Source organism: Callithrix jacchus, chromosome 7 (assembly GCF_049354715.1).
Source record: "Callithrix jacchus isolate 240 chromosome 7, calJac240_pri, whole genome shotgun sequence".
In the NCBI taxonomy this organism is placed as follows: Eukaryota; Metazoa; Chordata; class Mammalia; order Primates; family Cebidae; genus Callithrix; species Callithrix jacchus.
In genome coordinates this window covers 65,890,838-65,906,554 of record NC_133508.1, presented here as the reverse complement: position 1 = coordinate 65,906,554, position 15,717 = coordinate 65,890,838, and the positions used below count along the sequence as shown (strand labels likewise).

General features: G+C 55.0%; 1 protein-coding gene across 14 annotated transcripts in view; it reads right to left on the bottom strand.

The window, feature by feature from the left end:
* PTPRU (protein tyrosine phosphatase receptor type U) overlaps positions 1–13,704 on the bottom strand; it is a 93,919-nt gene extending 80,215 nt beyond the window's left edge. For all 14 annotated transcript variants that reach the window (XM_035308455.3, XM_035308447.3, XM_035308442.3 and 11 more), the window contains exon 1: positions 13,504–13,704. In XM_035308455.3, coding sequence (XP_035164346.2) covers positions 13,504–13,576 — 73 coding nt within the window. In that variant the 5' untranslated portion in view covers positions 13,577–13,704. The remainder of the gene's footprint in view (positions 1–13,503) is intronic.
* Positions 13,705–15,717: the final 2,013 nt, after the last annotated feature.

Below are 15,717 nucleotides of genomic sequence, written 5' to 3'. Positions count from 1 at the left end.
GTGCCTGAATTCAGATGAGATACATGATATATCCTATAAGCCATGAATAGGCAGGTGGTGTCTCCAGAGAGCACTGCAGGATGCGGAGGGAGCTCGGGACCACGCCACCAAGGGGTCCAGAGTCAGATGTCAGAAACTGGTGAGAACAGGGGCCTCAAGTCTCCTTCCAAGATGCAAACAGCACACCCTCCAATCACACTCAGAGGTGCACAGCACACAGCACACACGTGCCCAGAGCCCTACGCTCAGTGTTCACACATACTCCCTTCTGCAGCCTGGGCCGAGCCTGGGGACACGGCCTCAGTTAGGCTGGGAACAGGGAGAATGCCTGGCCTTGGGCACCCCATCTCTACAGAGGCCTCCCTGAGAGGGTGAACTAATTCAACCCAAGACCCCCAAGGGCTCCCCCAGCCTCAGCTCAAACTGGCCCGGCTACATTCCTCAGCTAATCTCCCCAATCTGGCGGGCGGTTGCCTAAGCAACCGTCAGCCACAATTTGGGAAGGCAGGGGGATGGTTTAGCCACATCCGGCTGGGCTCAGGATGGGGTGGTCTAAGGGGCAGAGCTGCCTCTGGAGGAGTGTGGGAGGGGCTCCACGCCTCCATGTACGTGTTTCCACATGCAGGTGTGTGTGTGCATGTGTGCGTGTGTGTGCATGTGTGTGCACACGTGCACTCATGGCTAGGAGATGACAGGACAGCCTAGTACTGAGTTTCAATAATTCAAATGGGAGGCAGGAGACCTGGATCTTATTCCCCCTGAGCCTCTAAGTCCCTTTGTGACCTTGGGCAGGTGACTTGCCCTCTCTGAACCCTTGCCTCCTCACCTATAAAATGAGAATGGGGAGCTCTAGGGTCAGATGGCAAGATTGTGGTTGCATGAGTGTGTATGTGAGCAAAAGCCATCTGAGGGCAGAGGTGCATGAGGGTCAGGAAGGGGAGGTCTCCCAGGCAGGTGCTGTGAAGCCATGGGTATAAAGATGTGTCGACAAGCAAAGGTACAAGGGCATATTTAGTGGTAAGCTTGCACCTAAGGGGGAGGTGGGCGTGTGCAGTTGGGTAGATGGGAGTCGTGCATATATGTGGGTGTGTGAGTGTGAACACCACAAGCACTGCCCACCAGACTTTCCTCACACCAGACAGGGAAAGCACTCCATGCCCAATGCAGCTGCAACCAGCATTTCCTGAAGACCCCTAGCAACAGAGCCTGTTTGCAATGAGACTTTTGTGCCCTTTGGTTTGTCAACAGAACATCCAATTCCCAAGAGTGGTCCCAGGAGAAGCAAAACTTCTCCTAACAGATGGCAAATCTAGGGGCTGGGATCTCACCCAAGCCCAGGTACAGGCCCCAGCTGTGGGTGGGGGAACTCAAATATAATCCCAACAACAACACTGGACTATTTCATCATCCAAGGTTACACTCCTATTCTCAGCAGCCCATCCCAGGCCTGGAACCAACACTGGTCTCACTCCTGACATTCGTGCCTAACCCAGCCCCATCCTCGGTTCTCTACCCCAACTACAGCTCCATCTCAGGCCTGTCTAACCCCTACCTCCTCCCTGCCTGAGGTCAAGGACCATCTCTCTGCATTTGAACCCCATCCCATCCCAAGCCCTGTGTATGGCCAAAAGTGCCTGGACTTACTGACCTCGTGATCCGAGCTAGTCTGACCCTGACCAACCACACTCAGCTCTAGGACCATGAATCCAGCCCAGAGGCCTGGCCCAGCTCACCTTGCTACTCTCCTTGCCCAAGTAAACTCATTTAGACCTAGGCCCAGGCTCCCAGAGCTGCCCAAAGAGCCCTGATGAACTGATGAGTAATTAATGGTAGTCAGGGCTGGGAGCAGTCTGCCCATTTTCTAGTCACCCAAGAGTCGCCATGGCTGCAACCAGAAAGATCACCCAGGGCTGCGCCACAGGGAAAGTTGAGCTAGTACCACCCACAGGAGCCAACACACACCCTGACAATGCTAACATCTTGCCATCTCCACTGAGAATGGAAGGAAACCACGTGCAGCAGGGCATCTTACACCAGGCCCACTCCCCATCTCCTGATTAATATGTGCTGCAAATCCCAGAGTTAGCAGTGGAGCTGCCATACTGGCAGTATGAGTGGAAAGCACAGGCCAGGGCTGGATGCCAGACAGAGGCAAAGGGCCGAATGGAGGGCTATGCTGTGCACAGGTGCAGTGGGCAAAGAGTTCACAGATCTGCACTGCAGACGCCCTGCATCATATGAAGATGTAGTGCAGAGTAGAGGGGCACAGGCTGTGCACAAACCCGGGCAGTGCGAAGATCTATACTTCATGAAGGCCCATGGAGAGAGACGGCTCTGCTGTGCCACAGTGCAGTGTGCCAAGGGTGCAGTGCGGCAGCTTCATGGTGTAGAGGCAGAATACATTTACACAATGCAGGCAGCAGAGCATACAAGTGTGCACAGTCCTCACCACAGACTCTGGTACAGCATGGCAGAACTGGCCAGGGCCTTGATGCAGCATGGAGGTGCCACATCCATCATGGGCATGACCCAGAGCTACAAAAGTCACAGCGTGCCACTGGAGTGCATTTAGTGGTACGCTGGGCTGGCATCCAGTGCTACATGATAGGTAGGGAGGAATGCCAACATGGTAAGTTGAAGGCTTACGAGTTCAAGCTTCACGCATTCTCATGGAAGGGTGTGGGCTGTGTGTAGGCATGCAGCACAGACACACAGAACAACACAGACACACAGAGATGAAAAGGATGTGGTGAGTGCAGAAGAAACTCTGGGTGTGGCCACCCAGTCTGGAATACAAGCTCAATAAACAGTCCTGAGGAACAGAGAAGGCGCAGACTCAAGGCAGGGGTAGGAAGTGGCACAAAAATGGAGTGCAATTAACATGTTGTGTGGAGCCGGGTGTGGTGGTACAAAAATGGGAGTGCAATTTAGGCCGGGCGTGGTGGCTCACGCCTATAATCCCAGCACTTTGGGAGGCCGAGGGTGGATCACAAAGTCAAGAGATTGAGACCAACCTGGTCAACAAGGTGAAACCCCATCTCCACTAAAAATACGAAAATTAGCTGGGCATGGTGGTGCGCGCCTGTAGTCCCAGCTACTCGGAAGGCTGAGGCAGGAGAATTGCTTGAACCCAGGAGGCGGAGGTTGCGGTGAGCCGAGATCTTGCCATTGCACTCCAGTCTGGGTAACAACAGCGAAACCCCGTCTCAAAAAAAAAAAAAAAAAAGGAGTGCAATTAACATGTTGTGTGGAGCCGGGTGTGGTGGCACACACCTATAATCCCAGCAGTTTGAGAGGCCGAGGCAGGCAGATCATGAGGTCAGGAATTTGAGACCAGCCTGGCCTACATGGTGAAACCCCATCGCTAATAAAAATACAAAAATTAGCCAGGTGTGGTGGCGCATGCCTGTAATCCCAGCTACTCAGGAGGCTGAGGCAGGAGAACCACTTGAACCTGGGAGGTGGAGGTTGCAGTGAGGCGAGATGGCGCCATTCCACTCTAGCCTGGGCAACAGAGTGAGACTCCATCTCAAAAAAAAAAAAAAGATGCTGTGCAAGGGCTTTGGGTCCTGCAATCCAGTAGAGTGCACACAACCCAGCAGTGAACAGGTTCATGCGGGGTAGAGGCCTTGGGCAGTGCACAAATGCAATGTCAGATACTGTGCAGTGGTGCTGCCTTTGCATACCCAAGCCAGTCCTGAAGCCCAAGAAAGCTGTACTGTAGGTACAGACTCCCTGAGTCGTATGCAATGTGGGGCAGTGAGGACACTCAATGCAAAGATGGTGTCCACCTAGGGCTGCCAGCAAAAAACTGGAAAAGGACACCAGGCTACAGATACCACGGTGGTAGGTCTATGAAAGTCCAGGACACCACGGGGGCAGTGTTTCAGCAGCAGTGGGGCAGTGTTTCAGCAGCAGTGGGGCAGTGCAGGGGCTGGGCCACACGGCGTAGATGCAGTGTAGTGAAGCAGTGGGACAGAAGTGCTATGTGGGGCGAAGGGCACTGTGTTAGCACAATGCAACCATGGAATGCACGGGGTCGTACCGAGAAACTCAGGGAAGTTCACAGTCTGGATGCAATACTGACGTCCATGCAATAGTGCAGTGCAGTACAGAGATGCCGCGTGATGCCAAGATGCAATGTTGTGGTAGCATGCCATCTGTTGGCACAGTGCAGTGCTGCAATGTGAGGAGCTATGCCCAAACCCCACAAAAGTCCACATGGCCAACGCAATGTAGACTGCCCAGTAAGGCGCAGAGGTGTAGAATATAAATGCTCTATGATACAAACATGCAATGTGGCCACAGAAAACCATGTGTTAATCTCAGATAGTGCTGCCGTGTGAGGGGCTCCACCCAGAAACCCAGATGAATCCACCTTCTCAATGCAACACTGACGTCCAACAGAGTGACACAGTATACGAGAGCAGCAAAGACACACACGTGGCAGGACCACTTCGGGATGGAGACATGGTCCATGGGACAATGCAGAGTCAGAGCATGCAGAAACTCAGAACCCACACCCTCAATGCAATGCAGCAACCCCAGTGAGGCAGAAGGCTGAGACACAGTGCAGCGCCAGGAGGCTGGACCCAGGAACCCCAGATAGCACACATCCAGAATAGTCTAGGGCCTGGCACACTGCAACGGTGTTGCTGGGAGTGTCACGATGCCGCCCTGTGACGCACTGGAGGAGAGGGGAGTTCAGGCTCCTGGAAAACCCTCCGCCTACAGCTCTGCCAGGCTCACCCCATCTGGCTTTCCCCCTCCCTCCAACATCTTCCACCCCAGTGACTCTCCAAGGGCACAGGATGAAGCCACTGCCACCGATAGGACAGGCCATCTAGAACTGAGCACATTGTCCAGGTATTTATAACTGAGCAGGGCCCCAGCATGCTGGCAGGCAAACAATGAATTCAAATTCCGCTGGTAAAGCTTTCAGACAATTAAAGTACAGCCCCTGGCCCCTAGCCCAGGGCAGGACAGAGGAGAGAGAGAGAGAAAGACCTATTGGATTAGGCCCTGGGACAGCGGGGGCAGGAAGTAGAATGAACAAGAGGTTAGGAGTCAGAGAAGAGCCAGACTCAGTCAACCTAGCTAGTGACTCCCCACCCATCTCCCCCACCCCCACCACTATTACTCCCTCCCAGGCCTGGACTTCATCGGAAGCCAAGAACAAACCTTTCCGAGCACACAGGATGCCCGCACACATGCACATACACACATCATAACAGTGAGTGAACACTTACACAGCGCTTACGATGTGCAGGACCTGCTCTAACCTACCGAACCATAACCATAAAACACACCCTCATGACAAACCCACGCATGTGTTCTCTTATTATCCCCATTTCACAAATGAGAACACTAAGGGCCCAGAGAGGTCAGTAACTTGCCAAAGTATCACACAGCTTGAAGTGGTGGGCCCAGGATTAGAACCCAGATGGTCTGGGTCCTGAACCCATGCTCTTAACCACCACTCGCTAGACAAACATATATTGACACAATGCACACCCCCAAGTCCACGTGTACACTCCTGTAAACACACATACATACACATTCTGAGCAATGCATTCCACAGTCTCTCAGCTGAGGCTCGCCTGACCTATCCAGATAGGTTTCTGATACTTCCCCTTTGTCACCTCTTATCTCCAGCTGTCCCACATCTCCCTGTTCTCTCCATCACCCACCTGTCCCCCAACCCTCAGCTGTTGCCCCAGTACCACCTGTCCCTGAGCTGTCAGTTGTCCCATTTCCCAGATATATATTTCCCACCAGTTATCTTCTATCACCCAGATGTCCCCCAGCCCCAGCTTTAATCGTGCCCTGCCAAATATCCTCATCACCACCCCTGCCCAACAGCCTCATCTCAATGTTTCTCCCGAGCTTCTGCCCTCAAACTTCCAAACCTCAGCGGCCCTCCAAGCCCCCTTTCCCCTAGTCCCTTCTGAGTAGTCACAAGTTCCTGTGGGTTGTACCCTGGGAATCTGCGACACCTTCTGCATCATCTGGAAGCAGCATCTTCTGAGCTGTCCCCGTCAGGGGTCCTCTCACAGTCATTACGCAGGCAATGGCAGCCCCCACCCAGAGTCAGATGAGGAGGTATAACCAGCCCACCAGAACTGTGCTGCAGAGCCCGAGCTCCTGCCTTCACCCCTCCAAGCCTTCCCTGTGCACCCAGAGGCATCAAGATTCAGCCACTTAGTGGGCATCTGCCATGTACAGGCCCTGGGGACCACAGATGACAAAGACACAGCTCAGCCCCCAGGGGCTCCCAGCCTACTGGAAAAAGGAGACGGAAAACAGCAGTGCATTGTGAGACGTGCACTATGGGAGAAATTCGACCAAATGCACCAGGAGAGGGCTGGGAAGGCTTCGCAGCATCAGTGACAAAGGAGCTGAACTGTGAAGGCTGAACAAGAAGGTAGACTCCCCACCCCCACTGCAAGGTGAGAAGCAGGGAGGTGCACAGCATGTGCAAAGGTAGGGCAGGCTCCAGGACCAGCCATTTGCCTGGTGATCTGGAGCAGACGGTGGATAGGCAGGAGTGGGTCAGGGAAGAAAGGCATCATGTGAAGCTCCTGCAGAAAGAAAGGGCGGTCGTGCAGGGCCTCATCTGCTATGTTAGGGTTTGGGTTTTGTCCCCTGAGTTCTGGGGAGACTTCAGCTTGGGACAAAAGAGAGGCAGCATCCTATGTCTGCCTTAGAAGCTTATTCCAGCCAGAGGTGCAGTCGCAGCATGAGAAACCAAGAGCCCGATGGCAGGAAGAGTAGAAGCCAAGAAGGCCACCACAAGAGTCCAGGCAAGAACTAATGAGGCTGCAGAGAAGGGGCCTGGATTGAGCAAACCTTTTTCAATAGCCACTGAGTCATGGTTCATCCAGACCAGTTCCCCTCCCAGAGATGCCCAGGCCTCAGGGAAGGTGCTGCCAGCCTCCTCATGCCTCCGAACCAGCACTGTCCATAGAACTTTCTGAGAGGATGGAAATGTTCTCAGCCTGCAATGACCAGTACAATGGTAGCCTCTAGCAACATGTGACTCTTGAGGACTTGAAATCTGACTAGTGCAAGTGACGGATGAAATTTTTGTTTTAATTAATTTAAATGTACTATCTGGCCAGGCACGGTGGCTCACTCCTGTAATCCCAACACTTCGGGAGGCCGAGGTGGGCAGATCACAAGGTCAGGAGATTGAGACCATCCTGGCCAACAGGGTAAAACCACATTTCTAATAAAAGTACAAAAATTAGCTGGGTGTAGTGGAGTATGACTGTAATCCCAGCTACATGGGAGGCTGAGGCACAAGAATCACTTGAACCCAGCAGATGGAGGTTGCAGTGAGCCAAGATCGCACCACTGCACTCCAGCCTGGCAACAGAGAGAGAGTCCGTCTCTCAAAAATAAAAAAATAAATGTAATAGCCATACGTGACTCAGTAGCCACTGTATTGGAGAACTGTATTGGAGAATGCAGGTAGAGAACAATCTCCATCACCACAGAAAGTTCTATTAAATAATGCAGCTCTAGGCTGACCACGGAAAAACAGAACTATCAGGGGCCCCTCTAAGGCTTCTGGCTTTGGAGTTGGAAGAGCAATCAGGAGGCAAGTCCCAGGGAAGGGGCAAACAGAGGTTGAGTTGGGAATACTCCCACCCAACATGTCCACACCCCTGGTGGACACATCCTGGATATATGGACACCCCCATAGGACACAAGGGCACCTCCATCTAAACATACAAATAGACACATGAGACCGGGCACAGTGGCTCAGGCTGTAATCTCAGCACTTTGGGAGGTGGACGCAGGTGGATCACCTGAGGTCAGGAGTTCAAGACCAGCCTGGACAGTATGGTGAAACCTTGTCTCCACTAAAAATACAAAAGTTAGCTAGGCATGGTGGCACATGCCTGTAATCCCAGCTGCTCAGGAGAATGAGGCAGGAGAATTGCTTGCACCCAGGATGCAGAGGTTGCAGTGAGCTGAGATCGTGCCATTGCATTCCAGCCTGGGTGACAGAGGGAGACTTCATCTCAAAAAGAAAGCAAGAAAAAAAAAGATGGCACCTCACACCCAGACTCACTAACACGTGTATTCAATGACTGGGTCCCTGTTGCTGCATACACAGATACCCCACCCTCAGTTACCCAGGCATTTGGGGACCCCTATACACCAGACACCCAGGCACCTGGCCAGCCCCATACCTGGACACAACATAGAGACACTCCCCACTTGAACACCCACTAACCTGAGGACTCCCAGACATGTGGATATGCCCACCTCCAGACCCAGAGATGCTGGGACAGCCTCTGTCTGCACACCCTGATCCTCCCACACGCTGGTACTGGGACATCCACACCTAGATACCAAGACACCACCCATCCAAACAGCTCTGCACGCAACCCCAGGAATGTGATACTTGGACAGCCAGACACCCTTAGCACCAGGCTCCCGGGGTCAAAGCAGCTGGTCACCTCCCCACTCCAAACTTAGATCCTGCTCCACCACAATACCCAGATGGCTAGACACCCTAACAGGTCACACATGTGTCCATGCCCCTAGTTACAATCCCTACACACCACCCATTCTGCCCAGATGCTGGGGTCACATCTGCACATACCTCAGCCAGCCTCCCCCAATGCCATCTGCAAGGGCCATCATGGGCCACAGTTCTCCTCCCTTCCCTCCGGCGCACAAGTGGTCAAAACACAGGCTGTGACCCCAACTGCCCACCCCAATATCTAGGACTGAGGACTGAGGGAGGGTCTGCCAAGAAGCTTCCCTCCCCCTCCTAATACAGGGCCCTCCTGGTTCCCTCCCCCCTCCTCCTCCCCAGCCACTCACACAGATCGTTGAGACTCAATGCCTCACCAACTGCCAGGCCCCATCACAAAAGGCTGAGACTGGAGGCTGGATAGGCCCTGCCAGCTGCCAGAGGTGGGGCCAGAGGCTGGGGGAGGGGCTGGCAGGCTGGAGGCCCGCTCCCTTCGTCCCTTGCCAGGGACTTAACCTCCCCAGCTCAAAGCTCCCAGATGACACTCTCAACATGGCCTTTTCACAACATAACATCATCCCCCAGCAGAATTTTCCAGATTCCTGGGGGAAAACCTAGTTCTTCAATCTCTGCCTTCAGTGGAATCAGTGCGCCCCCATCTGGCATCTCCACCTCTGAACTTGACCCCCTAAACTTCCTTCTTTCATGCCTCATATATTTATTCAGACCCAGTGGGCCAGGCCTTGTATCTGGCACTAAGGATTCAGAGGTGAACTAAAAACTGTCTTCGTCCTCAGCTTTCAGTTTGGTAAGGGAGACAGCACTAATAAACTGTAATTACAATAATTACAATGCTGTGTAAAAATCAGGTCAGCCCCCACTCCCTACTTCCTAGGCTAGGACAGGGAATCACCAAGGAAGGCTTTAGGGAGTGGGTGATGCTTAGAGCTGAGAGCTGATCAGGTTGCAGGAGTTCACCAGCAAAGAGCTGGAGTTAGAAAGTTCTGTGGAGAAAGCATAGCTTGCCCAAAGGCCCAGACAGGAGATGGCAGGCCATGGGCATTTAGGGCTTTGGTGAGATGGTCAGGCTGGCCGGATCATAGGCTGCAAGAGAAAGTGACGCAAAACAAGATGCGGCTGGACAAGCAGGCAGGAGCTAGAGCAATCAACCGGGCGACAGGATAAGGACTTACCCTGAAGACAATAAGGAGCCTTCAAAGGATTTTAAACACTTTGAGTTAAAACATGTGCTTTAAGAAGATCCCTAGCACCTTGAGGGAAGGAGGGAAGAGGCTGGAGCCTGCCTGCAGGTGAAAGATAGCTGAGGAGGGACAGAAGAAGACAGAGGCAAGAGCCTCTGAGAGAGCAGGCAGGATGTTTCAGGATGCAGGAGGGTGACTAGGAAGAGAAAAGGAGGGAGAGGGAGGAAAGGGACACAAGGCACCCCCTGCAACTCTGGACACGGACCATCACAAAAGGCTGAGACTAGGGATTGAGTGGGCCCTGCCAGCTGCTGGGGATGGGGAAGGGCCAGCCCAGCCCTACATGGAAAGGCCACCCCGCATGCCCAGCTTAGTTGATGAGACGGTTGCCTGTCTCCATCAAGCACAACGCTTGCTCTGGATTTTTTGTTTTGTTTTGTTTTGTTTTTTAGAGACAGAATCTCACTCTGTTGCTCAGGCTAGAGTGTGGTGGCACAATCATGGCTCACTGAAACCTCTGCCTCCAGGGTTCAAGCGATTCTCCTGCCTCAGCCTCCCAAGTAGCTGGGATTACAGGCGCCCGCCACCGCACCCGCCTAATTTTGTATTTTTAGTACAGACAGGGTTTCACCATCTTGGCCAGACTGGTCTCGAACTCCTGACCACGTAATCCACCTGCTTCAGGCTCCCAAAGTCCTGGGATTACAGGCATAAGCCACTGCACCTGGCAAATGCCCTGGGTTTTTTCTGACACCAGAGCTGGGCAGCAGGCTGTCCAGGAGCTCAGCATCCCCACCCCAGCCACTGTCACTACTTCCTGCTGACTCCCCTCCCCCAGCCCCAGGGAAACGGGAGCGATGCCCAGACAAGCCTTTATTGCCCAACCTGAAACCACTGGGCAGCCGCTCCCTCATTCCTGCCATCCACAACTCCAGCGACCAAAAGGACAAAATGAGCAAGAACACAGCAGAATAAATAAATACCAGGTTTGCAAGGCTGAGAAGACGTCACACACCACCCCTACCCAGAAGCTCAGGAGGCATTCAGGGAGTCGAGCTGACTCTATCCAGACTGGGGACAATGGGCTATCTCAACTATTCTACTCCGGCTTCTGAGTTCATCTCTAAGAGTAACAAAGGGGGCCAGGAACTTTAGAAGTGATTTGCCCAAGGTCACATGGACAGCAAGTGGCAGAGGCAGAACTTGAACCTGGCTCCCCCAGCTTTATTGATTGATTGATTGATTGAGATGGATCAATCAGGCCGGAGTACATGATCTCGGCTCACTGCAACCTCCGTCTCCCAGGTTCAAGTAATTCTGCCTCAGCCTCCTAAGTAGCTGGGATTACAGTCATGCGCCACCACACCCAGATAGTTTTTGTATTTTTAGTAGAAACAGGGTTTTCCCATGTTGGTCAGGCTGGTCTGGAACTTCTGACACCGTGATCCGCCCGCCTTGGCATCCCAAAGTACTGGGATTACAGTGTGAGCCCGGCCCCCAGCTTTAAATCACAGCCTCTGGGCTTTATAACAACTCTCAAATCCACTTTTTGTTTCCTGGCACTCACAGACAGAGCCTTACTTTACAAGGTACTTGATATCCACTAACAGTGCCATACACCATTATTATGATGGCTATGAGGCAGAAGAGGAAACTGAGGCATCAAGAATAGGAGTAACCTGCTCTAGGCCTCACTCCCAAACCTCAGTTCCTGACAGTCCTCCTGCTAGCAGGACTTGAGACATGTGAGTGTTCTCGAAATCAAAGTGAAGGTGGTAGGTGTCGGGGTGGGGAGCACCGGGTGGGTTTGATCTCAGGGAGGGAGGGGGAGGCAAAGTTGCTGCAGGACCTGGGAGAGAAGTTGGGGAGGATGGTGAGGGAGGTCGCCTTAGGCATCCTTTTGGGCACAGGGAGGTCAAAGGTGAAGCTGTGTCCCATGGCCCCGGAGGTGCAGGGTGAGGCCCAAGAGCTGCCCAGCGGCCGGCGCGAACGCGGGAGCCAGGGGAGTTCCAGCCTGAGACTACAGAGCCAGCGGCAGGGCCAAGACCGCGATCCCGGGGAGGTCAGTTGTCTGGGCCTGGCGACCGAGAGACGCGGCTCTGCTCTGGCACGTGGCTCGGCTCAGATCCCGCCCCGGGCGTCTCCTGGATACCCGGAGCCCGCAGAGCAGCCCCGCCGGTGGCGGGGACGGGGAGGTCACCGGGAGCAGGGCCCCGAAACTCCGCGGGAAGGGGCCGCGGTCTGGGATCCCAGGCGTCAGGGTGGGATGTGGGACACGAGCACACACACCGACACACCGTCCACACTCCGACACACACAGGGACACACAAACACAAGCTCCGTATACACACATGCAGCTGCGCGAACACACACGCGCACGCACACCAGAAAACACCAGACCCCGAAACACACCGGAGAACGCGACCACACAGCAGACAAACGCGGAGCCACACGCTCACACCCACACTCACGCTTACGCACACACCTGGCGGTCCAGGCCGGCCGGGTGGCCGCACAAAGTTGCGGGCTCCACCGAGGGAGTGTCCCGGGAGGCCCCGGCGTCTCCCGCGCGTCCTGCACGCCACGGGAGGGGGCGCTGTCCCTCCGCGGCGACCCAGGCCCTGCCCGCGCCCCGACGTCGCAGCCCCGCCCGCTGAGAGCCCCCGCCCAGCAGCCCCGGGCGCAGCAGCGGCCGGACCACCGCAGGAGCGCCCGCCTGCCCGGCCCTCCCCGCCCGCCGGCCCCTCGCCGGGCCCCCGCCAGCCCCGGCGCCCCGCAGCCACGGCGCCGCCTCGGATCAGCCGCCCGCCAGCGCCGCGCGGAACTTGCGAAACAACTAACAGTCCGACATGCCCGAGGCGGCGGCCGCGGGGCCCCGTCCTCCCCCGAGCCTCGGGCCCGGCCCGACCCGGGCAGCCCAGGGGGCGCCGCCGAGACAACTTGTTCGGGCCCAGCGCGCCACACACGCGCACACGCACACGCGCGCACACACGTCCTGCCACCGCCCCCTCGGGCGGCCCCGGGCCCCGGGCACACTCGCAGCCGCGGCCCAGGCGCGCTCCACACTCGCAACATTCCTGGACGCGCAGCCAGCACACGGACACACTCGCTCACCCTCACATCCTCTCCAGACTCGCTCCCACACACGCATTCCCGGCACACTTGGCATTCACTCGGACCCACGCGGCCCCCGGCGGCACACGCCCAAACCCGACACTCTCCACACGTACACTGCGCACGGACACACACGTTCCGGACCCGTTCCCACGCCTTCACACATGTACACGGATCTCACAAGCACACACGCCACACACGCGTTCCCGGATCCACACTCGGGCGGGATCCAGAGAGCACCCCCGGCCACATGCATAACACAAACACATAACGCATTCTCAGACACATACAGCGCTCCAGCCACGGCATGCAAAATGCAAACAAATGCAACACATGAGCAGATACAACTCCCGCAACACAACCAAACTCAAATGCACACTCAACCCACTTGGCCGCACAAACACTACACACTGGCAGACCCACAAGACACTCAGCGCACACCAATGCCTCGATGCACACAACATTCACCCCAACATACTCGCAGACACCGCACCTTTTCTTGCGCACAGAACTCACAGACACACACATTCGCAGTCACCCAACACCCCGGGCACACAACCGCCCATCCTACGCTCGGACGCACACAGGGAGCACGCTCCTAACGCCTGGTCACCCAACATTCACACTTTCTTCCGAGCTACGCCACGGGCCCCGAGGCTCGGCGGGGCAGGCTCGGTCCGGCCGCCGCGCGCTTACCTGCCGGAGTCTCGGTCTCTGGCGCGCAGAGCTGGAAGGTGAGCGCCAGCACCAGCGCCTGGGCATGGGCCATGGTTGGAGCGCCGCCGCCCGTTCCGGGGCCCGGCGCGGGGGGCGCCGCCGCCGGAGCCCGAGCCGAGCCCGAGGCGAGCCGGAGCCGGAGCCGGAGCGGAGCGGAGCGGCGCGGCGCGGAGCGGGACTGGAGCCGAGTCCAGAGCGGGAGCCAGAGCAAGCGGGGCGCTGACGTCAGGCCCGGTCGCGGGTTCGGCGGTCTCGCGGCGCTCCCTGCTGGCCGCGGCGGGTGCTGCAGCGGGTCCGGCCGGCCGCCCGCTGGCCCCGGCGCGCCCCTCCCCCGCTCCCCGCATCCTCCCCGCCAGGAGGCCCAGCGGCTGGGCCTGGACGCCCACGGACCTCTCCACCGACCAGGCACCAACACTGCCAGGCGAGCACGCTAATGGCCCACGTCTAGCTCCCGTACAGCGCTCTCAGGGACGGTGACCCAGGGACACCCAGGCTCTGTCCCAACCGATGCCTGAATGCGTTCTACCCTGGTGCCTTCAAATGCGTGTTTTACACATCTCCAAGAACACGGTGCTCATCACCTGCCAAGAGCGGTTACTGGGGCTTTGGAAACGCCTGTTTTTAGAAAGTTTTTTGTTTTCATGACGTCCAAGTCTACCTCCCTCACTAACCCTCCCTGGTCCTACTCTAACCTCTGGCTACACAGGTTAAATATATTTGGGTCTCTACCCAGAACAATCCCTTTTACTATGATCTGCAAACTCGTTGCTCATTACTATGTAAGACCAGGTACCTTCTGTGTGTTTTACCCACATGAACTTATTTAATCATCACATATTAGATCTGCAACAATTATATTGCATAAATACTGTTATGCAACAGTATTTAACAGCACCAAGATCTGAAACAAGGTTGTTTGGTTTGAACTGAATAGGGGCTGAGACCTGCCTCCCATCCGGACACCTATTCCTTCAACAAATATTTATTGGGATCTATTCATTTATTCAACAACTCACTCTTGTTGCCCAGGCTGGAGTGCCATGGCATGGTGTTGGCTGACTGCAAACTCTGCCTCCCAAATTCAAACAATTCTCCTGCCTCAGCCTCCCAAGTAGCTGGGATTACAGGCACCCTCCACCACGCCTGGCTAATTTTTGTCTTTTTAGTATTTTCACCATGTTGGCCAGACTGGTCTCAAACTCCTGACCTCGGGTGATCTGCCCTCCTCGGCCTCCCAAAGTGCTGGAATTATAGGTGTGAGCCACCTCGTCCAGCTGCTGGTAAGTAACTGATGCTCAATAAATATTGAATGGACAAAAGAATGAAAGAGAAATAAATGATCCTAGCCTTCACGAAGCTTACTTTTTTCTTTTCTTTTTTTTTTTTTTTTTTTTGATATTGAGTCTTGCTCTTTCACCAGGCTGGAGTGTAGTGGCACAATCTTGGTTAACTACCTCCACCTCTGGGTTCAAGCAATTCTCCTGCCTCAGCCTCCTGAGTAGCTGGGACTACAGGCACACACCACCACGCCAGACCAATCTTTGTATTTTTAGTAGAGATGGGGTTTCACCATGTTGGTCAGGCTAGTCTCGAACTCCTGACCTCAGGTGATCCACCTGCCTTGGCCTCCCAAAGTGCTGGGATTACAGGCATGAGCCACCCCACCCAGTCTCTAGCATGTAATTCATGCTCAATAAATATTGAATGGATGAATGAATGAAAGGGAAATGTTCCTAGCCTTCATGAAGCTTACATTCTAGCGGGAAAGCTCAACAGCAAACATGTACATAAATATACCATTACTGTCTAAGATATGCACGCTAAAGGAAACGAGGGAGCATAATGATAAAGAAGCTCGGGAAGGGGCATCTCCTTTAGATCAGGTGGTCCAAGAGGGCTTTGCTGAAGAAGTGACATGGTGACATCTGAACTGAAACCAGAAGTATGAAAAGAAGCCAACCTCATGCAAATCAGTGGGGAGGAACAGGGCAGTCAGAGGGGACAGCCTGTGCAAAGGCAGGGGCTGGTGGGTACAAGCAGCTGCAAGGAAGCCAGGGCAGCTGGCATGGAGTGAGTCAGGGGCAGAAGGGAGCCAGATACAGCTGGACAAGTTGGCATGGTCTGTAGATCAGGCCAGAAACTATGAGCAAGGAAGGGGCCTGAGATTCAACTCTGAGAGTAATGTGAGCCCAC